Source organism: Mesoplodon mirus (assembly GCF_964341445.2).
Source record: "Mesoplodon mirus genome assembly, chromosome: 2".
NCBI classification, from domain to species: domain Eukaryota; kingdom Metazoa; phylum Chordata; class Mammalia; order Artiodactyla; family Ziphiidae; genus Mesoplodon; species Mesoplodon mirus.
In genome coordinates this window covers 13,605,532-13,629,757 of record NC_138977.1, presented here as the reverse complement: position 1 = coordinate 13,629,757, position 24,226 = coordinate 13,605,532, and the positions used below count along the sequence as shown (strand labels likewise).

Here is a 24,226-nt window from a genome sequence, read left to right as displayed (position 1 = left end):
ACTTCCAGGCTCCAGGGCTGTGAGACAATAAATCTCTGGTGCTTTCAGCCACCTAGTCTGTAGTACTTCATTATGGCAGCCCTAGGAACTAATACAGCTGCAGAGTATGAATCTGCAATAGGCCAAGGTCATCCCAAGCCAAGGTCAAAATGAGTACTTCCAAATTACTTTGCGTCCCACCCACCAGCAATATGCTTTCTGATATACTGCAATAATACAGGTAATCAGTCAATGTAACATATATTTTGAATCATAGTCCTTGCCAAAAGATTTTCTTTCTCTCAGGAACAAATGGTGCCTACAGATAAATTGTATGCTTCTAAGAACCAAGGGAGGAAAGAAATCTCAGAATCTTAGGGGAGAAGCACATGGAGTAGATGTGTACAAGCAATACCTCGGGGCTGTCGTTACCTGGAATTCTTCTTGAATTCATTCAGACAAGCTTGTTAAAACAATTAGAGGCTTGCAAACTTTACAGGGAGGTGGGGAGATAAGGAAAGCATCCTTATCTCTTGCTCAGTGGTATATACCATTACAACCAGCAATGGCCACATCAGCACAGCACACACATGGGCTTTGGGTTTAGATTAACAGCTGTCCTTCCAGCTCCCTCACTAACTGTCCAACTCTGCACAAATCACTGAATCTCAGTGAGCTTGTCTCCTTATATAAAATGTAGATAACACATGGGACTGCTTTGAGATCATGTCTTTGAAAGTACCTAACAAAGTGCCTGGTCCCCTAATAATAGGTTCTCATTCCCTTGCTGTCCCTAGTTATGCTGTCCAAGAAGGCAGCCCTGAGACACCTGTGGCTACTGAGCACTTGAAATGCAGCTACTGCAAGGATGAAATTGAAGTTTTAATTAAATTTTTAATTAATTTAGATTTAAATGTAAAAACTGAAGCAGTATAAAATTTTTCTGGTAAATACAACTTTAGCATAATGGTAGGAATACACTTCACTTGATTTGCTGCATCGCATAAGATACAGTATTATTATTATGTGTGTGTATCAGGCACCAGCATCATTTCTAATGCTGCACATGAATGCTGTCACTGATCCAGCCAGTGGACATCCTGATTCATTTCCCCTGAATTTTTTTTCTGGGCTGTAAGTCTTAGTATGGCTCTTGCTTCATCTGTAAAAATCAAAGACTTTTCTAATTTTTTAAATTCTTAAGTTTGTCTGCTTTTGCTGACTTTGGTCTTTAAGTGCCAATGATTTCGGGAAAACAGTAGTACAAATATTTTCCTACTTTTACACTCGAGTTTTATGGCAAAAGTCAGCATTAAGGTGACGAGTGCCTAGAGATTAAGCCATTTAAGAAAAAGTTGCCTGATATATCCAGACAAAACTATAATTCAAAAAGATACATGCACCCCTATGTTCATAGCAGCACTATTCACAATAGCCAAGACATGGAAACAACCTAAATGTCCATTGACAGATGAATGGATAAAGAAGATGTGGTATATATACACAATGAAATACTACTCAGCCATAAAAAAGAATGAAATACTGCCATTTGCAGCAACATGGCTGCAACTAGAATATTATCATACTAAGTGAAGTAAGTCAGAAAGAGAAAGACAAATACCATATGATATCATTTATATGTGGAATCTAAAATATGACACAAATGAACCTATCTACAACGCAGAAACAGACTCACAGACATAGAGAACAGACTTGTGGTTGCCAAGGAGGAGGTGGGTGGGGAGGGATGGAGTGGGAGTTTGGGGTTAGTGGATGTAAGCTATTATATACAGGATGGATAAACGAGGTCCTACTGTAGAGCACAGGGAACTATATTCAATATCCTGTGATAAACAATAATGGAAAAGAATATTTAAAAAAAGAATATATATATGTATAACTGAATCACTTTGCTGTACAGCAGAAATTAGTACAACATCGTAAATCAACTATACTTCAATTCAAAAAAATAAAAGCTGCTTGATTATGAATCCTGGGTGAGTCTATGCCAGAGGCGGACGTACAGTGGTTGTGAGAGCTGACGGGTATAGGGTCAGCACTGCCACTGACTGAAGCACAAGACAAGGGTTGAAATCCTTCAAATGTCCCAAAAGAAGAGTCCGTCTGGCGCACCGTGTAAGGGGAGCTCGGCCATGGCTGACGTGGCAGCAATATGGATTATTTGGTTGAGCAGGATAACCTTGAGTGTTTGCCAAGTCAAGACACAAGTCAAAAAAACAAAGTCTTTCCCTCGCTGCCTACTTGTCCTCCTCCCTTGAAAACATACCTCTTGCTTTTGTTAAAATTCACCTACATCCTAGTAAAAGAGGAAGAGCTGTAAACTGCGGTTATAAAGAAAAAAAATCCAGAAATATCTCAAGTTTTAAATTTCTTGACAAGAAATGTATCCAGTTAACAAACTCTTTCCCTCCTTTCTCACCCCCTTCCACAGCCCCTCGCATTAAGAAAAAAAAAAAAAAGCAATTAGACTCTGGCTTGTCGTGAAATGCACACAGTAAAAGTATCACTGTTCCAAAATTCCAAAGCAATTTCACAATCCTAATGAACTGAGGGAGGAAACAGTTTTTTGTTGAAGTCTTGAAAACAATCCCCCCGTTGCTATGTGGAGTATCTTTATAAACTGTAAAGGGATTTGCAAAAATTAGCTTGTTCCTTCAACACACACTCACTGAGCATCATTTATGCACCAGGCGCCCCAGGAGAAGCTGGGGATACAAAGATGAATAGGACGTGAGCGGTCTGGAAGAGCTGACAGCAGAGGGAGACAGTCATGATTATTACTCATCATAATGTGGCCAGGCTTCCCATGCCCTGTTCCTACCTCTAGCTCCAGGAACCTTGATTTTAATTCACAAAGAACCATACTGTGGAGAGAGGAGAAAAAAGAAAAAGAAAATGACCACAGTAAAGCCTGTAAAGGTGGCAGGTCTCTCTAGAAATACAGCTACTCTGTGAGCTTAGACCTCCTTTAAACGAAGCGCGAGGAAAGGAAAGAACACAGCCAAACGCCTAAGCAAACTGTACCAGGCCCAACCACAACAGACACCTAGGGCCAGACGAGAGGAATTCAAAACAAATTGGGAAAGACAATCATATACTGTGTAAAAATCAGTTAAAAAGGAAAACGAAACAACCTGGAATAGAGTCAAAAACATCTTTCTCTCCTTGTCCTTTGCAGAATTGCCCCAGAGTAACATCTGAAGAAAGACATTACCTTCAGCTCCACTGGAAACGTGAGGTTTCACAAAGTAATCCAAGTTTGGAATTGATAACCCAGTTTCCACATATTTTGGTTTTAACTCAGATGAAACAACTCAAATATCCAAACTCAGGTTTTCCTGATGTGATTTTATGCCTGCTTAGAATCAGAGGCTATGGAGAAAAGTATATACACAATAAATCTAAAATCATTCAATTACCTTAAGTCAATTGGGAGGCTTATATTTACTGAGAATAGGCATTTGACTCCCACAATACAAAGACAAGCAAATGACTCCCATGTTGCAAAATCATTCTAAGTAGTTTATTACTCTGTGCTCAGTTGTTCAAGGGGCAAAGAGAAAGGCTTGGGAGCTTGATCAGGAAAATACTACATCTGTCAGCTGGCAGCAACAGCGCGCCGACACAGCCTCTTGAATTGACTGCCGAATGAGCATCAGCTCACAGGAAGGGAAGAATTCAGCCCCTCTTGGGAAACAGATTCATGCTGCAAAATGATTCAAGTTAATTTCCTTCAGTTAATTAAGCCGGTTTCCTTATTAGCAAAGGGAGATGACCAAGTCTAGTTCACATCTAATGACTCACAGAATGATGAGGTTAGCTAGCCCCATCTCTCTATTTAAACTTGACTTTTAGATAGAGTCTCAGAGAACTTCCATAAGCAGTACTAGCCCTACCCAGTATTTAGTTCTGCTTTTTACTACTGTGGAACCAAGGATTCGCTCAGAAATGTCCACGTGAACTACCACGGAGGTCTGCTAACTGCGAAAATTCACATACTGCTTCATCTCAGAGATGTGTATGTGTGTGCGTGCGTGCACGTGTGCATGTGCACACCCAAGGTACCACGACATCCGGTATCCTTGAGAGGCTGGGGACTAAGCAGTACTGCGGGGTCCTCTAAACACCCCTGTGACATGGCACCTCACATGGAGGATGGGTTTATGGTGAACACTTCCTCTTTACCTTAAGCAAAATTTTGATGGTGATGAGGGGTGGGTACGGGGACAGGAATTCCTCTGGAATGGCTCGGGGATCCAGGTCCAAACCCGGGTAAGCCTGATGGTATTGCTGAACCAAATCTACTGTTACCCAGACGGGCCCCAACAATTTAAGCCCTCCTCCAAGGTACCAGCAAGTAGCAAACATTCATCATGTATCCATTCTATGCCAGCCAAATCCCAAATCTTTTCTCTCAATTCCCACATCGACCCTGCAAGGTAATAAACATCATTTATACAAATGAGGAAACTAGGGCTCCGGGAGATGAAACAGACTGCCCAGGGTCACACAGCTCATGTGAGGGAGTTGAGACTTGAATTCCAAAGCCTATGCTTTCCGTTAGTTTCATGCCTCTCCGCTTGTGAATGGAATGTGTTTCTTATTTCCAAACTATTCTGAAATGCGTGTGGCTCTCAAATGAAATAGGGAAAGAGGGGAGGCATCTTCAGAAATGCTCTTTCTCTGCAGTGGGCGGCTGGCACATAAGGAAGTACTGTCTGAAAGGGGATTTCCTGTAAGGGCTGCAGTCCTTTCAGATGTTCTCAGAACAGTTCTGCAGCTGAGTTGCTCAGGTAGAGATACATACTGGCCACTAACCCAACCCCAGTCTGATCCTAAAGAGCATGGCATGCCACCCACGTAGGCCATGGGAATGACCAATCACAGGGACGACCACTCTCCAGGGATATCTCTACAAAGGCACCAACACAAGGACGCATTTCCCAGGAAACCAAACTTGCTCATCAACCATGGTTCACCTCTGGAGCTGTAAAAACTCACATTATACTGGCACTGCCTTCACCTGGATCTCTGTAATTCTCTTTATGTTTCTTTATTAATATCCTTCACTTCAATTTCACTTTCCTCATAGACAGGGATAATATTCTGTAGTTCAGAAGATGACTGTATACACTAAACGAGGTAACATAAGCAACGTATCCAACAATGCCACTTGAAGACTTCCTGTAACTTTCCTCTTCTACTAATGATTCTGTAGTGACCAGTAGGGATTTCCAAGTGGGTGTTCCTTTTCCCCCTGTTCAATATTTTTATCAAGGATAAAGATAATGCAAATATACAGTTTTAGATGATGGAACCAGGGTTCCACAACATGAATACTGCTGATTTTTTAACTTGAGGTTTACATAAAAATGGATTTTAGGATCTCTAAGAATCCCCAAGAATTGCATGCAGAATTTTGTGGTTGTATGCCCTTTTTCTCAGGAGAGAGGATCTAAAGCTTTCATCAGATTCTCAGTGTGGTTCATGATCCTCCAAAAGTGTAACAACAGGCTGGCGCGGACTGCCATGTTGCAGCAGGACAGTAATGATGACATTGAAGATGTTTCACTGTTTGATGCAGAAGAGGAGACAACTAGTAGACCAAAAAAATCCAAAATCAGACACCCAGTGGCATCATTTTTCCATTTATTCTTTCGAGTCAGTGCCATTATAGTCTATCTTCTCTGTGAATTGTTCAGCAGCAGCTTTATTGCCTGTATGGTGACAATTATCTTGTTGTTGTCATGTGACTTTTGGGCAGTCAAGAGTGTCACAGGTAGGGGCTTCCCTGGTGGCACAGTGCTTGAGAGTCCGCCTGCCGATGCAGGGGACGCGGGTTCGTGCCCCGGTCCGGGAAGATCCCACACGTGGCGGGGCAGCTGGGCCCGTGAGCCATGGCCGCTGAGCCTGCGCGTCCAGAGCCTATGCTCCGCAACGGGAGAGGCCACAATAGTGAGAGGCCCCGTGTACTGCAAAAAAATAAAACAAAACAAACAAAAAAAAGAATGTCACAGGTAGACTAATGGTTGGCCTGCGCTGGTGGAATCATACTAATGAAGATGGAAAAAGCCATTGGGTGTTTGAGTCCAGGAAGGCCTCTCCTCAAGACAGTAAAACTGTTTCAGAGGCTGAATCAAGAATCTTCTGGTTAGGACTCATTGCCTGTCCGGTGCTGTGGGTAATATTTGCCTTTAGTGCCCTCTTCTCCTTCAGAGTGAAGTGGTTGGCGGTGGTTATCATGGGTGTGGTGCTGCAAGGGGCCAACCTGTATGGCTACATCAGGTGCAAAGTGGGCAGCAGGAAGAATTTAACCAGCATGGCTACATCGTACCTTGGAAAGCAGTTTTTAAGACAAACCACTGGAGACGATCAGACCTCCTGAAGAGAGTGAGGGAGCCTGTGTGTTCTTTCCACTGGGAACAACTGAAGGGTGTCTTGACTCTGAACCTTTAGAACTCAGTACCTATTGCAAAGAGGAGTGTTGGGTTTGTTTTTCCATTTTAAAGTTTACTTTAAAAAAAAAGGAAAAGTAGTTTTCATATTAAGTTTTTACTTTCTAGCACATGGGGCTTGAAGGTGTGGTGTAGCTAGAAACATTGTTAATATTTGGTTCATGGTGTACATATGTGTATGCACATAGTCGTGTAAGATCTGTGTGTTAAATTAACAAAAGTGTTTGTGTTCGTGCCCATATGGAATGGAGACCTTTGCATTTTGATCCACAGAACAAGAAGGATGTTCCTAGTCTATCTCAAAACTCTCTGTGTTTACATACTATTTCTGTAGATTATTTTAGGTTTTGCTTCCATGGTAAGAGTGAGCACTTTGGCTTATATAGAGAGTTAGAAATAATTGTTAATTTTACACTTAATATATACTTCATGATGAAACTTCTTATCCTAGGCATTTACAGGAAGGTAAAAACCAAATTTGGGCTATTGGTGTTAACTAGTTTCTAAAATTTTGTTTATTTTTATTTGTAATGAGTCACGTACTTAAGGCCCAGTTAATATAAAAGGAATTTTCATAGTTTATGTTCATGGGATACGTAGGCATTGCTGCTGTTCTATTTATTTTGGGGGAAAGATAGCCAGATTTTACTTTGGAACCTTCCAGAAGCTCTTCAGTGGTCCTTGGCCTAATGAAGTCTATCTTTTACCACTAAAAGAGTATTATTCTTATGTCATAGTGAGAATAATCATTTCAATACTTGGCATTGTAAATGCCTAAAAGACGTTTTATTTTACGAATCTTTTTTTTTCTTGCTATAATGGGGATATTGTAAATCATGTATTTGTATTAATGGTATTTCTTAAAACAATATATGTAACAATCTGCAAACTATTGTACGCATCTGTAAATTCTGTTGTAGGTACTGTAAATTTTGTTTTAATCGGCAGATTATTTTGTGATTGTATTTATACATTGTTAAAATTTTTTTGAATATGTTTTGCTTAACTGAATGTATCTTATTGGCATGATAGCGTTAAAGGTGCATAACAACAGTTCTCCTACAGGTTAGCAGTAACAGATCAGGTTGGGTGGAACCTGTTTTATAAGCAGCCCTGATTTCCTCGAAGTTCAAAGCCATGTGTTTTTGTAATTCCAGGTTACAGTAGTGAATGTACATTCTCCAGATCCAGGGGGACTGTGTATGTTCTATACTCCTGGCAGCTGGAAGGCTGGGCTTGGTTCTTTCTGTGTCTTCATTCTCATCAGGCAGCAAGAAGGTATAACCAGGGCACAGAAGGCCCCAGAAACCATATCACGTGAGAAACAGATGAAGAACCAAGTATATTTTGCTGGAGAAAGAGAAGAACTGGGGAGTAGGAATGCCAGAGCTCCTCTTTAACTAGCTGACCATTGCCATGTAGGAAATGGATTAGATTTAATCTAATGTAGCTCCTCTGATATGAAACTAAGATCAAGGGTTGGAAATCATGGGGAGAAAGAATCCAGCCTCTCTATAAGGAGGAACTTCTGAAAATAGAAAGGGCTTCACTGTGAGGCTATTGAGCTTCCTGTCCCTTGAGTTTTCATACCAAGCTGCATGTTCATCTGCCGGGGATTTGTAAAAGGGATTCTTTATTGGGTGGAAGGTAGGGGAAAATGACCTCTACGATTCCTTCGAATTCCATGATCTGTCTATTAAGATTTTATATGTCTTATTAAAATTTATAGTCAAAGACACATACACACGTTCCTTCCCTTACTACATGTATTAGATCCTTGTGGTGAATCATTTTATAAAGGGGATAATTACTTCTTTAAAACTTTTGATTTCTATGTATTCTGTTGCCTTCAAACGGAGCAAACCTATGCCTGGATGCAGCGTCTGTGTTTTTAGCACACCGTCCGCCCATCTACCTCCTTGTCTGAGTCTCCCCCGCCCCCAACAGCCTTCACCCAACCCTCGCCTCTCCCCGGGCCTCTTGTGCTCTCTACCTAACCGGTTAACCTTGTTTCTCATCCTACGGTCTCTCCAATCTATTCTCCACGAGCCACCAGAGGAATCGCTTAAAACCATTCATCAGAGCATGTCTTGCTGCCTAAGGTCCTTCTCTAGATTCCCATTCTCTTCAAGTCACCCTCATGGCCTGGAATCGCTGGATGACATGGTGTCTCCAAGCCCATGGCAGGCCAGGCTCCCTCCTCCACCACACTCTGGCCACCGGGGCCTCTCCTCCTGCGCTGCCTCTGCACCTGTTTCCCCTCTGCCTTGAACCTGCCCCTCCTACCTCCTGGTCATCCTTCAGGTTTCAGCGCAAGTATCATGCTGTCTCAGTTAGCCTCACCCCACCTACGCTTGAGCACATCGCTGTTTTATTTCCTTCACACCCCTTATCACAATGTATAACCATTATGCTTCTTACTTTTGACTTGGTATTATTCCCCCATCCAAGTGTAGCTCACTGGTGATAAGGACCTAGTCCACGTTGTTGACTGATGTGTCTGTGCCCAGTGTCTAGCCCCTGGTTGAGGTCAGTAGGTATTTCCCAAATGAAAGAATGAATGGGTGAGTGAGTGCATGAACAAGCCTGTCCCAGTACAGTTGTCCCAGTACATCCCAGTACAGATGTCCCAGTACATCTGTCCCAGATGGTCAGCTCTGCAGCTGTGCGTGACCTTGTTCTTCTCTTAGACTGAAATGAATCCACTTCCTTGCTGCCTGTCCTCTTACCTAGGACAGGGCTGTGTAAACAGCAGGCCCTCTAGAGGATTTTCCATGGGCCCCCAAGAAGCTCACTAATATAAAGCTAAAGATTAGAGAAAAACAACCTTTTTTACTGAAGAAAGACATTACCCATGCCTCGGAGTGTCCACTGAGGGGTAAAATCCTAGAGAGGACTAACCCAAGTCCCTAAACCTAGGATAGCGTATCTCTTCTTCCTCCTAGGGCTCTCGGGGAAAAAAGTATTCTGGCTGAGAGGAACAAGAAATGCTGGAATGGGTTACTGAGGAGGTGGTAGAATCTCCTTTTCTGGAGCTCTTTAAAAATAGAACAGCCATCTGGGATGATTTAGATATGGTCTCCACTGGAGAAGGGGGTGAAAAGGGAAGGAAACATCTCGTTAGGTTCCATCTCGTCCTTGATTTTCTGATATTTCACTTTAAGTTTTTATTCATGGCAAGAGCCTGAAGGGAGCTAGGAATTCACTTTTTCTATTTAATGGAAATTGAAATCCCATTTTACTTTGAACTGTAATTCTGCTATATCACTCTCCTTCTCTCCTCAAATGGGCAATCTGGATGTTATAATTTTTTGGTTAGGTAGAAAGTTTGGATGAAACTTAACTTCCATTCTCTTTCCTAGAAAGGAAAGCAGAAGAATCTAAGATGGAAAAGTTTAGATGCTGGGAAATGACAGGGTGAAGAAGACAAATCTGTGAGGGTCTTGCTCAGGCCACTGAAAAGGATCGAGGGACAGGAGCAGCCCAGGAAAAACAGGCAAATTTATTTTTAAAGTGTTTAATGCTTATTCTACTTTTTTTTAATTTATTTTTTTCATGGAAAGGCATTTTATTTTAAATATAGCAGTGTGTACATGTCAATCCCAAACTCATAGTCTATCCCTCCCCCCTCCCTTTCCCCCCCCAACCAGGTAACCATAAGTTCATTCTCTAAGTTTGTGAGTCTAAAACAGGCAAGATCTTGTGGGATGTCATACATCCCACAATAGGGACCTGCCGTGGTTACATACAGAAGTTAAGTCTAGAAGTAGTCTACTGTTTGTAACAATTCTTCATTTTTTGTCCTGCCTTATTTTTTAATGGAATCAAGCTTGGGAAAGTCAACATGTAAACAGCATAAGGCATGTTTTTTCTTATATATGGCTATGAAAGTATAGCAATTGAACTATTTCCTAGCTCTGTTCTTATGACTCTTGCTTGATTTGTCAAAGCTGCATAGTTGAAAGAATAATAGATTTTAATACACAGAGCCTGAATTTGACTATTTTTACTATAGAGGCCGCACTGTAAAAAGCCTGGTTTAATGTTCCTCAGAAGCATTTGTAGCCATAACTCTATTTCTAACCTAAATAAACCTGGTTGTGATGATCAAATACATTTATTTTTAGATGTTCATTACAGGCACCATTGTACGTAACAAGCTACTGGCCAACAGGACTCTAGTTTTGTTTTTTCTTTTTTCCAAAAGGAATACAAATGGCTTTCAATGATGAAATTAACTCTTTTGCCTTTCTGTAAGTTAATGGATAATCCATATTTTTATGGAATATTGTGTTAAGTCAGAACGAAGTGTGACCATAAAGGTCCTCACAAACCATACTTGAAAGACGGCCCTGTCACTTCCTAGGACATCCATCAAGGCTACGTGCTGCTTCATCTCCTCACTGCTTCCAGCACGTGGGCTGAGTGTCCATGGGCGATGTCCCTGTGGACCTCTGGGTGTGTCTGTGTCCACTTATGCTAGAAACAGAACCCGAATGCTGGACGTTCACAGAAAGAAAATTCTAAGGTAGAAATAAGAACAAAACAAAGAAAACGAAAAGGCAGAAATGGGATATTCTCAAAGGACTGGAACATGAATTACCTTAAGGGGCCTTCATGATGCAAAATCCACACACCATTGTGTTGTGGTCCATTCTGTTGTGTAACTGTTTGCTAGAGTGGCTATCACCCACCTTTCACTTCTGGATAGAGGACACATAAGGGTTCAGGGCAGAGAGAAACACCTGATCCTTTAACAGAGCAGGATTAAGCGTCTGCAGGAAAGTTGTAGTTTCTACAGAACATGGCTCCAACTTTTCCTCCCATGAGGCCTCTGTCTCAGTGCTGGAGCCCCTGGGGTTACTGCCGGGGGGTGAGTGAGGAGCAGGGTCCAGCTCCGGCCAGAGCTACAGAGCTATGGCACACGGGGATTAAATCCCTGGGGTGAAGCCTGGAAGGGTTTGGGCCCAGCCAGGTCGGATCTGAAGAAAGCAAAACCTCCTCTTCCCACCCCCACCCCCAGAACCTTCTTTCTATCTGCTTTATCACCTTCCCTTTGCTCCACCCACACCAATAAGGGCAGGTGGCGGCAGCTGACAGTACAGCCTCCCACACCCCACAGGCCGAATCCCCCTGCCCTCTTTTCTTCTTACTCCTCATTTGTCTCCAAATTCAACACCACCACTCCCTCGGTGCAAAGCAAGTGTGTGGAGCTTGCTGGGGCTTGCAACAAAAAGTGGGGGGGGGGGGTCAGTGCTGCTTTCCCACAGCTCTTCCTCTGGCACCGCAAATGTTACCGCCTGTCTGCGGGGAGACTGCAGTTCTAACATAATGAGGTATTAATGAGCTTTGCACATGTCCCCAGCCACATTTCCCTCCCCACCCCGACCCTGCACCCCCCTCTTCCGCAGAGAATCTGCTCCTTCCCTGACACTGCAATTCCTCCGCCTCCCCGCCCCGCCTGCCCTCTCCCCGCTCCAGCGGCCCGGCTGCCCTGCGCACCTCAAGCTGCCAGCACTACAGAGCACCGAATGGGCTGGCACCGCCTTGTTTCCTGGCCTAATGGATGCTTGTTTAAACACTGGGGCTGTTTGCATTGCTGCGGCTCACTGCATGTTAAACACAGTCCTCTGAAACCCTATGCCAATCCAATAAAGGTATCAGCAGTTCAGTGCGGGGAGGCAATTACTAGAGGGTCCCAAGTGTGCCTTCGAAGCTCAAGGAAGGAAAATGTGATCGAACAACTAAAAGGAAAATCTGATTCGGCTCGGCATCACGGGGAGGACACAAGGCTTAACTGCAGCCAGGTCTTTGGAGGGCAGAGAGAAATCAATGAGGGGCCGGGGGAGCACGCACGCAACGTTGAAGGGCCGTGAGCCAGCCTGTTAGGAACCCCGGCTCCTGCCTCCCCCGAGAGACACCTGCCTGTCCTCCCACTTGGGTTCCCTTTATCTTCCTTTCTTCTCTTTTTATTCCAAGGGGTAAACTTAGTTATTTTTTAATGACAAACTGCCATCCCTCGTAACACCCTCCACCTCTCACTCACCTTTAATTCCTTAAGCACTCATATTAAGAAAAAAAAAAAAGGCTTTTCTTGTGCAAGATCATTACCATATCAAAGGCAATGAGCGCAAAAATGATAGAGGGATAATATAGCCGCAGAGAGAAGGCAGGCCCGCTTCAGAGACGACGGTGGGTCCCTAACCTCAGGCTAGTGATCCCAGTCGATAAGGCAATGGATTGGTTTTCTGCCTCAGCTAAGTCGGGAAGATCAGGGGAATCAGATGCAAGATTTAAATTTATTTCTCACTCAAGAAGCAAAAGTTTTGGGAAACCCTCTATTTTTAAGTTCTGGGCTTCGGTTTCTTTTACTTTTCTCTGTTTTTCACTTTCACATCTGCCCCGCCATGGCCCTTGTGTCCCGAGGAAGCGGGAGACGGCAGCGGTGGATGTCTGGCCACGCTAAGAAACGCTACGCACGGCGCTCACTGGGGCGCCATCCATTTGCCAGGAGTTTTGCCAAATCCCTGTCTCTTCCCCGACGTTCCTGGCACAAGGGATACAGCCAAGATGAAGCAGAGCTGCTGGCAGCCTTAGCCTGCAGCAGCCCCCGATCCAGTGGGCGTAAGGATAAAGCTCTCCCTTCGAGGCGGATGGCGCTGGAGTGCGAAGGCGGTCTGCGGCCCATGTGAGCTCTGCCCACGATAGGGTTCCAGAAAGGTAATTGACACGCTGAAAAGCAGTCAATCTGCAAGCACATTTGTGGAGCCTCCAGACCAGCATTCGCTGAGTCCCCAGAACAACAGAGGACCTGGCCTTGCACCCCTGACTTGCCTTTTTGTTACTCACTGCACCTGCTGTAGAAAAAACTCCGGCTCCCACACCCCAGGCACCAGGTGGTGGGGAACCGGTCAGTGAAGCTCCACTGGGCCGGCAGCGTGGCTGCACTGCCCCGCCTGCAGGGAGGCACGCGCTCCCGTACCTCCGCCTGTCTGGGAACAGTCATGGCAAGTCACGAGGACAGTAGCTTTCAGGGTCCATAACTGCTGACGTCAGGTCAAGGACTACTGTTTACATAAGCAAGGAATGGTGTATTTGGTTCTTTGTGTTCTCCTTGGTTTCCTGACTTAACATTCACGGAATTGCCTCATCATCTCAGGCCTGGAAATACCGGTGAGTGCACTATGGTAAAACCCTTCTGAAAATTATAGTGAGTGCCTTGCTTCTCCTGCACTTCGGGGAATGAAGTATTTCATTTAAGATGCACACACACACACACACTGAGGCTACGTCTTTTAAGTGCCAAAATAATTTTTAAAGATTTGAAACATTTATGATGAAAAGCTTTCTAAAACTATTTAGATGCTTCCCTAGTTTATTAAAATGTAGGTAACTTTTTTGAAACTCATAGGGTCCTAAGTTACTGACCCCGTTGTTGGTTATAGGTCAGCTGCTTAGTTTCTTTGGCTTGGTAGTTGATTACTACCTCCCTTTATTAGGGAAGAAGAGCTCTGCAAAAGAGGATAGACCAATATATTTAGGAGACTCGCTTATAACCCTGTCTTGAGACACCACCTTGCTATAGTTCCAGAATCTAATGTCTCTAGGAATGCTAGATCTGTTTCTCAACAAGACATGAACTCTCTCCCATCCCCACTCAGCAGAAACATTACATTTTAATTTATTTTTTCTTCTTAGTGTTTGAATATCACCATGGAATCAAAAAAACGTGATACTGACCCCAGACGACTTCAACTTACTCTCTTTATCTCTCCCCAGACACAGAAACTCACAAAATCTCTGAGCTCCCATAATGTCACTCTCATCCAAAGATAGCAGCAGAATTGTACTAAAATCTCAGAAATTCTACTGCAAAGATGGAGAAGTATGGTAAAAGAGAACATGCTGTTAATAGCAAGTCTGAGATGATCAAAGTAGAGGCAACAGTCACAGGGGGACAAAGATATTCCTTTTCTTTTGATTGCTTCTTTGTGTGTACATAAAGAGGCTACTTTAACTTAAAATATATAAAGATCCATCTCTGAGATCTCTACTTTTATGTTATTTACATAAAAATGTTTTCATTTTTTCTAATTTGTAACCCATGAAATTTTCTCTCCATGTAAACATCTTGAATTCTGTTATCCTGAACCAAGAAATGGCATTCCTTCTCACCACCATGAAAGAAAAATCATACCCTATTGTAAAATTGTTAGATGACTATGAAAATCACTGAAGTCAGTTATCGCAAAGTATACTTTCATCATCTGGCAGGTTTCACTCCCAAATACTACTTCTCTCAAAGAGGTGTGGCTTTCACGCTTTGGTATCCTACTTGGATACAGATGTGAAAATCTCTCTTACCCTCAGGAAATGAGCATCTTATTCATCTCATTTCAGTATCCATTTAGATCATCACTTTCTGATGACCAAAAATTGCTGGAATGCTTTGTTAGGAATAAAACCTGGGATTCCTAAACCTGAGTTTCTGATGATGGAAAAACCCAGATTAACAACTGTAAGAACTCTGGTTTGGTGACCTTTCATTACCCTTTTTCCTCCAGGGTTTAGTCACACAATCAGCAAAACACGATTTCAGCTTCTGTTAGAAGGATCAGACTTTAGAGCAAAAAATGTCTTTAAGATTAGAGTAGGGGCTTCCCTGGTGGCGCAGTGGTTGAGAGTCCGCCTGCCAATGCAGGGGACACGGGTTCGTGCCCTGGTCCGGGAGGATCCCGCATGCCGCGGAGCGGCTGGGCCCGTGAGCCATGGCTGCTGAGCCTGCGCGTCCGGAGCCTGTGCTCCGCAATGGGAGAGGCCACAACAGTGAGAGGCCCACGTACCGCAAAAAAAAAAAAAAAGATTAGAGTAAAAGCATAAATTAAATTTGGGCCCCTAAGCAAACGTTTAAAGAGGTCCCTCTTTCATTAGCCACCGCAGAAATGACCTCAATCTGCATTGTGCAAAGGGGTGGGAGAGAGGACTTTGGGGAACCCTCACTGGAGCAATTGGTCCTACTGATAAGATAAAGTGGCCAAGAAACAAGGCATTGTCCCTAAACTAAGAGTATAAAAATAAGTATGAATGAAGTGTAAGAACTGGGGCCAGTGCTGTCACCTTCATCCTCAGCATGCAGAACAGAGACCATTGATGACCCTTGGAAATGGTACCTGTCTGGTGAAGAACAAGTTCACAGAGGGTTTATTATAGTCTGTCTATTTTTCTGTATGTTTGAACATTTCCAAAATAAAACGTTTTGAAAAGAAGTATGTCGACTGGTTCACTGGAAAAGGAGAATGCACAGCGGGCAAAGGAGGTGAATATTGTACCAGTCCCGCCATCTTAGGACTGGCGCCATCTTGAGCACTCCACCAAGTCCCGATGCAAGAAGAAACAGGAGGGTGGAGAAAAAGCACAGGACCAAAGAGGGCAGCCTCTGCTCTTGCTGAAGAACTTCCCAGGGTGACGGGAAGGTCCAGGCAAAGGAGAAAATGCTGCTGTTTGCATCACGTTGTCAGAAGAGATTTCAGACAGAGCCCCGGTCAGCTGGAAACCCCAAACATCCACATACAGAGATGGCATATGTTCTGTAGTTTCTGACCAGAAGGAAAGAGCTTTTTTGCACAGGCTGTTAGACCCATATATCTAGAAACAAGTGGAAACAAGAGATGTAAGACATGGAAAAGAATGACGACTAGAAAGAATACAAGGGATGTTTGACTGCTTAACTTTCTTTAAAGGTAGTTTGGATCCTCTCTGGATTAAAGAAATGTTTACAATATTAATCACTAATAGCCTTCCTTTAAAAAGTTTTTTTTTTAATTTTGAACTATTTTTTGACCTACAGAAAAGTTGCAAAAATAGTACAAAGCCCTTCTTATCCTTTACGTTGCTTTCCTTAATGTTCACGTCTTACTTAACCACAGTATAATTATCAGGAACAGGAAATTAACACCCATACCATATTGTTAATTAAACTACAGACCTTATTAGAATTTCACCATTTTTTACACTAATATCCTTTTGCTGTTGCAGGATCCTATCCAGTTATCTCTCCTTACTCTTTTCCAGTTTGTAACAATTCCTCCGTCTCCCCATGTCTTTCTTGGCCTTGACACTTTTGAAGAGTACTGAACAGTTATTCTGTGGAAGGTCCCTCAGTTTGGGTTTGCCTAATGTATTTTCATGGCTTGAATGAACTTATGCCTTTTTAGCAAGCATACTACAAAAATGACGTTGTGTTCTTCTCAGTGCATCAAGGGGTTCATGATGTCATTATGGCTTATCACTGGTGGTATTTGCCTTGATCACTTGGTTAGAACAGTGCCTGCTTGTTTTTCCACTGTAAAGTTTCACTATCTTTCCCTGTGTAGTAACAAAGTATCTTGAGGGGGATATGCTGACACTATACGAATCCTGTTTCTCCTCAAATGTTACCCACTAATTTTAGCATCCATCTGTGGTCCCTGCCCGAAATAAGCGTTACTGTGGTGTTTGCCTAAGGGTGATTCTGTTTCCCAATTTCCTTCCACATTTGTTATCTGGAATTCTACTTAAGGAAGAGCTGTCACTTCTCCCATGTGTTTTTTTTTTTTTTTTTTAAGCAGTATGGACTCCTGGATATATATTTTATTCTATGGGTTAAAATTCAGTACTATCTTTATTTTTTTGCCCAAGTTGTACCAGCTTTGGTCACTAGGAACACATTTACATCGACTCCTGTGTTCTTTTGACAAGCCCTTGTCTTTTGAGGGGGGTGTTTCCTTATTTGCTGGCACTGTTAAGATGTTCCAGGTTCATTTTGTATTTTCCCTGCCTGAGGCCTGAAAAACAACTGCTTCTCCAAGGAGGCTTGGTTCCTTTTATTGGAGAATGGTGTTTAGAAACAAGATATGGGTGCTGAGTGAGCTTCTTGTTTCTCAGCAGATAGGCCTTCTCATCAGATAGAGCTATGTAATATATGTATGCATACTAACCCATTTATATACATGTATGTATATTTCTGTATCTCTCTGTGTATAGAGAGTAGTTTATGCTACTACTCTGATCCTGATCCAACACCATAGGGTTCATTTTAGCCTTCCTCTCTCCTTATTGATACCTTTTTTCTCCATCAGTGTGATGCCCATAATAACTTTCTTTTAACTTAAAACATAGTTTCACTTAATAATCAACTCCAAAGCCATTCGTTGATTAGACTGGAAATGGAGTTATTAATTTAGCAAATATTCATTGACAAGTACCGTATTCGTCTAAGGCCCCATACAAAGCTTTCTGGATGGAACAAGGATGACTCTTAGACCCTGCCTTCAGGTAGTTTATGGGCTACTAGGAAATATATAAAAATAATACAGAAAGTAAGGAGTGTTAGGAGAAACAAATAAATGGCGATGGGCGTGAAGAGGAAGGAGAAATGAATTCTTATTGGAGGGATATGGGAAGGCTTCCTGACGAAGCTATGGATCTTTAAGGATGGGCAGGGTGGCGTCTGTAAAGATTAGGGGAAAGCATTCCAGGAAGAGGAAACAGCTTGAAAGAAAGCACTGGAAGGAGGCTGTGGAGGCAAGGCGTAGAAAAAGAACAGCCATGTCCAGGGGGGACCAGGCCAGTGAAGGCAGCATGGCGGCTGGAGCTGGATCACAGAGCACCGTCGACAACTGGCTATGGTGGAATCTGGGCTCTGTCCGTGGGCGATGGAGAGCTCCTGAGACTTTGCGAGCAAGCAGTGACCAGCTAGGAGTGACATAGTGGGACTCAGAAGGGAAGGGGGGAATCTGTGGATCAGAGAAGATCAATGCAGGAGAGAAAGCAGTTTGGAAGCTACTGATATAGGTTAGGGGACCAGGGATGGTCTGAACTGCAGCAAGAATGACAGGTACGGAGAAGAGGTGATGTATGTGAGGAGCAATGGTGAGCCACAATCAACAACACCTGACAACAGATTAGATGAGGAGAGTAAGGCAAGAGTCAAAGGTAACTTCCGGATTTCAAGGAGGTATATTAAAAAGCTATTCGAGTTAGAGACTACGACATAACCAAGATAATGGGAAACTGTCCAACGGCCCCCAAAACGCAGGGTTGAGGTAGATCACTTCCCATGTGATCATTTTGGTGCTTTGTTATGAGTGGACAGGAAAGGAGAGAAAAATCAAATGTTGTTATATCAAGCAGTGTTGTTCCTTTCTAGCAGCAATGCTAAAGGTCCAGTACAGTAAAAAACTGCATTAAAAAGCAAAATGAAATTTCTAGATGATAATGAAATTTCATTTGCCCATGATGCTGGTTAGCCACTGGCATTGCTAATCACCACAAAGGGATATTTTTTTGAAGTTGGATAGTTAGCACTCTCTGGACTAGAAATTGCCCACATTTTATCCATCATGACTTGGAGGCTAGTAAAACAGAGCCATTATATCACTCTAGTCACCAGGGAGTTCTAGAACACTGAAGTTCGAATGAAACCATCACAGTGCCTCTATTAATGTTGTCTCACTATTCAGATGTGATAGTTTATCTCAGGGAACAGCTGAAACTCAAATACACTAGCATCTATACAATCAGGACAGCACTTATTAGTACATAATATACAGGAATAGGCTGTGTTTGCTGGAGTATATTTGGCTTTTCAGGCACAAGAAGCAACTACGAGTCAACTGTTGTTATGCCACAGTCTCGGTTGATTGTGTTCTTTTTAAGGAAGAAAGGAAAGAGCTAAATTTGTTCATTTGTTTTGCAAGATGCTAGACACTTAATCATGCTATAGGGCCACAGAGAAGACAGAAGTGGAGGAAGAGAGCACGTACTTTTTCTGCTATTAGATCTGATGAAGTTTGGAACTGCAGACCCATTGGCTGTAGGGAAGTCTGGCATGGATGCCCAGCCTGGCCCCAGCCAGGGGACCACGTGGGGATGGGCCAGCATCCACTGTCCACTATCGCCTGCCCCGCCTTCCCCTGGTTGTAGAGGTGAAAGGTCTTCAGGCCTTGTCTTAGACAAGGTGTCTCTCCTACACAAACGGTTCTCACAGAGTAAAGCTGCTGGAATGGTTTCTACAACAGATATTCTTCCAGGAGAAATGGAGATCCTTTTAATCAGGTGGAAGACAGAGGCCTACTATTCTTCTTAAGTGGAATCAAAGGAGTCACACTGAAGGAGAGAAGTCCATGTTGTCCCGTCCCATGAAAAGCTCTGTGACCAAAAGAGTTGTCCCCACCGGAACACATTTCCAGGCAGAGTCTCTGGACCCGAATTCATACCCTGAGTTGACAGAGGGGTTGAGGAAGACCCTGCGCTGGACCTTCATGAGTACAAAGACGGACTGAGGATGCAAGGGAGGAGAGGCCAGTCTCGCCATTTTGAAGATACGAAACAGCCGTTCCCGCAGGGATGAAGCTCCCTCCTTACGAAATTGCCATATTAAAAGACATCGTTATCGATTAAGGCAAGCAGGGTTGGCAGGACTGGAGGGTCAATTACAAGTACTCAAACACAGCAGCAAGGAAGAGTTAAAGGCAAAAACTGCAATGCGGTGAAGACACATCACTGTGCGCTGTCCCCGTCCCCCCACCGTAACCTCCTCCCCTTCATGTCACTTTCCCTTTTCTCTGTCCTTCTAAGTCCCTTTTTCTGCTTAAATGGGGAGTAATGGGACACTAGACCTTTACACCGTTCATTGATTAACCACACGTTAGCATGTTCACTGCTTAGGTTATCATATTACTAATTGATTCCATGATTGTTTTTAGATTTCTAATTATGAAATTGAAGGCTTTGTCAGTGCTGTAGGAATTTTCAAGGCTTGCCCAGTTGTAGGCTGTGTGAACGGAGCAGTCAGAAGGGCAACTACAGTCGCATTTTTAGTTCTCTAAAGAAGAAGTGAGGTGGCAGAGTTGGAAGATGAGTCCATGTTTCCTTTGTTATCCTGGAATCACTTAGGTTATGGTTCTTGTGTCCCAAGATGCTGTGAAGGAGCCTCCAATTCCAGTGAGACTGACTATGCAACTTGTAGGACCCAGTGCTAAATGAAAATGCAGGACCCCTTGATTAAAAAATGAAGAGTCTCTGGGCTTCCCTGGTGGCGCAGTGGTTGAGAGTCCACCTGCCGATGCAGGGGACTGGGTTCGTGCCCCGGTACGGGAGGATCCCACATGCCGCGGAGCGGCTGGGCCCGTGAGCCGTGGCCACTGAGCCTGCGCATCCAGAGCCTGTGTTCCGCAATGGGAGAGGCCACAATGGTGAGAGGCCAGCGAACCGCAAAAAAAAAAAAAAATGAAGGGTCTCAAGCTGGTGACAGCAGAGCATTCACCCACGCCCCAAGTTCCAGAAGCCATGAAGCCCTGCTGTTCTGCCTTCAAGTCCCTCTTCCCTGAGCAAGCCTGTCGTTCCTGGCACTAAAATTCACCAACAGGCTAAGACACTACTTGATTGTGACTGGGCTTCATCTGCCATTTCTTCTTTGGACCTTGTACCACCTAGAACTGCAGAGACATATTAAAATGTTTTCCACTTTATGTTTTGCTATTTTATGCAATATTTGATTACATTATCACTTTTGAATCCGATGTTCTGGAGCATGTCCCCATACCTGCTCTAATTATTTTCTACCAAACTGAAGTTGTGGATATTTGTGTAGGTCAATGGAAGGCATTCTCTTCATCAGGGGCCTTTATCTTCCTCCTACTTAAACATCTTCACAGTGTCAACAACCCTCCCATGTCATCTCCTTCAGTAATCCCTGTTTCTGGAATCACTTTCTGAAGAGTGAAAAGAACTTTAAAAAAGTACTTTCTATAGAAACAATTTCCTGATTTCCTTAATTCTTTGAATAGTGCTTTTTTTGACTGCCTTCCTTTGACCAAACGTAAGAGAAGTATCATGTAAATAAAAGGTATTCTGTTCTTATTTCTCTGATCAGGACACTAATTTTCTCCTATGCTTGAATTTTTTTGTTTGATTAAAAAAAATTTTTTTTAATTTAATTTTTTTAGAGCAGTTTAAGGTTCAGAGCAAAATTGAGGGGGGAGGTACAGAGATTTCCCATATACCCTCTGTCCCTGTGGTTAAATTGTCATTGCTTAATTTATACAGTCATCCCTCGATATTCACGGGGGATTTGTCCAGAACTCCTGTGGATACCAAAATCCACAGATGCTCAAGTCCCTTAAAAAAAATGGTGTAGTATTTGCATATAACTTATGTACATCCTCCTGTATGCTCTTTTTTTAAATTAATTTAATTAATTTATTTATTTTTGGCTGCGTTGGTTCTTTGTTGCTGCGTGTGGGCTTTCTCTAGTTGCAGTGAGCAGGGGCTACTCTTCATTGTGGTGCGCAGGCTTCTCATTGCGGTGGCTTCTCTTGTTGCAGAGCATGGGCTCTAGGGCGCGAGGGCTTCGGTAGTTGTGGTGCACGGGTTTAGTTGCTCTACGGCATGTGGGATCCTCCCGGACCAGGGCTCGAAACTGTGTCCCCTGAACTGGCAGGCAGATTCTTAACCACTGTGTCACCAGATAAGCCCCTCCTGTATGCTTTAAGTCACCTCTAGATTACTTATAATACCTAATAGGTAAGTGCTATGGAAATACAGTAGACCCTTGAACAATGGGTTTGGACTGCTGAACTGCAGGGGTCCACTTATATGTGGATTTTTTTCAATAAGTACTACAGGACTACAGGATCCACTGTTGATTGAATCTGCGGATGCTGAACCACGGATATGGAGAGCTGAGACACTATTTTCCAAACAAGTCTCTGCTAGGCCAAGGAAATGTCAACCAAAAAGCTAAAATCACCACAAATTCCAAGTAAGTATCGTCAACTAATAATCTTTATTTCTAGAAAAATGTTACCCAAAGCCCCTCTAAAAGTAGGTTTGCATGAGAGACAAACCACTGGAAAAGATACTGTGATACTCATAGACCTAATCTATTGACAGTTTCAAATACTTTCACGAGCAGTGTTGATCTCCCATATCTCCATTTTCAATGAAGGGACCAAATGCTACAAGAATTTGTAGCTTCATTGGTCATAGCTGGTGGAACCAAGGAGGAACGCCTGATCCAAGGAAAGCCTGCTGACTCTGTATGACACAGTCTGGCTTGAAAGATGAACTTGCTCCATCAGCCTCTGACTCTGGGAGATATATCGGGGAATGTAGAGAAAGAGATGCAGTTAGCAGTACAGTTTAGCAGAACCAAAAGGAGAGCAACACAGAGAGAGGCCAGGAGCTGGGGGTGAGCCACGTGGGGAGATCGGGTTGCACAGAAATTACTTTCAGGAAATAGGTTGAGAGAGGAAAGAAGGGAGGGAGGGAGGAAAACAAATGAGAGAAGGAGATACGTATACCGACAGGACAGATGACAGACCACGTGACCCTTGAGGGCGTGGTTTGCCCCTCGAGATTCCCTTGTTGGCTTTTTCCACTCAGGCACAGCCCATAAGCCTCCGTAGAGCGAGCCTCTTTATCTTCTGAGGTAAAATGAATGTATCACTGTTCCTTATTCTGTAGCTTGCCGCCAGAGGCTAACCAAAACACGTCAAAACATCTTCCTAAAAGGAGCAAAGTACGGGGCCCTGGGGTGTGTGTTTGTGGCGGCGGGGGGGTGGGCAGGATGGAGAGACATCCAACACAGAACACATTTTACATTGAAGAGCCTTCCTTCTTATAAATGTGAATTTTTTGAAAATTTTTATTGTATATTGGAGTCTAGTGGATTAACAATGTTGTGTTAGTTCCAGGTGTACAGCAAAGTGATTCAGTTATACATATACATGTATCTATTCTTTTTCAAATTCTTTTCTCATTTGGGTTATTACAGAATACGTCATTATCTGTACAGAACCACAGAGGGCTCTTTTTCTGGGATGGTAAAGGCCTGGGTCCTGCCTGTAAAAGCCAGCAGTAGCCGCTGTACTGTCGGGCCTGATGCCAGGGCCGGTAGTGGAGTCTGTCACAGTCCTTTGATGTTTCCAGACAGGACAGCTTCTGCCTGCTAAATATTTATTTAATTCAATTTGGCCAATCAAACTTCAGGTCTAATAAACAATTACAGTAACAGGCAACTCTTAACCCAGAGTCCTTCTACTTCCTGAGGTCAGCCTGGGGCTTTGTTTGAAAACCAGGAGCTAGCAAAGCAGGGAGGGGGAAACCCAGAGAGAGAAAGTGAGAGAGAGAGTGTGTTGTGAACATGTTTGTGCGTGTGTGTGTGTGTGTGTGTGTGTGCGTGTGTGCGTGTGTGTGTGTGTGCGTGTGAATGTGTTGAGCGGGGGAGGGAGAAGGAAGGGAAGAAATGGAGAAAAACCAAAAAAGGAAATGGGAGGCTGCGTGAAAAGACATGTAGAAATCCTCCTCTCTCAAGTGAACATACAGATTAACATGTAAAAAAGCCAACCGTGGGCTGGGTGTTCAGCCTCCCTTAATCAGAAGGCAGACGCCCCTCACCTGCCTCCTCCTGGCCCATCATACGCTCGGAAAGAGGGCGGAGGAAGTCAGCGGGGGCTCTTCGGCTCTTATTTCTACCTCCATCCAACGACAAATATGAACCACGTGGCTCTCCCTACCCCTTACTTAAGAGCATGTGGAGAGAAGGGACCTCACCTTGCAAAGGGCTGGGCAAATACCCAACTCAACTCTTCCCGCGGCTTTCCTCCGTGGCAAGGAACTCTGGTGGGCTGCCGCCGTTGTTTTTCTAAACCTCTTTGCCCTAACACCACTTTGGAACATAACATGGAGTGCAAGATTCTTTATCTGCGGAGAGAAAATAAACCCTGAGG

The 24,226-nt window shown here is 43.5% G+C and overlaps 2 protein-coding genes across 3 annotated transcripts in view; one reads left to right on the top strand and one right to left on the bottom strand.

The window, feature by feature from the left end:
• Positions 1–24,226, bottom strand: part of MAML3 (mastermind like transcriptional coactivator 3) — a 439,331-nt gene that overhangs the window by 214,493 nt on the left and 200,612 nt on the right. The gene's annotated exons all lie outside the window — the stretch shown is intronic.
• LOC309815232 (Golgi apparatus membrane protein TVP23 homolog B-like) lies at positions 5,468–6,859 on the top strand. Its single transcript, XM_082641893.1, has 2 exons — positions 5,468–5,779; positions 6,018–6,859. The coding sequence occupies exons 1-2, from the start codon at positions 5,488–5,490 to the stop codon at positions 6,383–6,385; spliced, it is 660 nt and encodes a 219-aa protein (XP_082498019.1). The 5' UTR covers positions 5,468–5,487; the 3' UTR covers positions 6,386–6,859.

Coding starts and splice junctions, on each gene's coding strand:
- LOC309815232 (XM_082641893.1), top strand. CDS start 5,488: ATGATCCTCCAAAAGTGTAACAACAGGCTGGCGCGGACTGCCATGTTG. Junction 5,780..6,017: donor GGCAGTCAAGAGTGTCACAG/GTAGGGGCTTCC, acceptor AGAATGTCACAG/GTAGACTAATGGTTGGCCTG.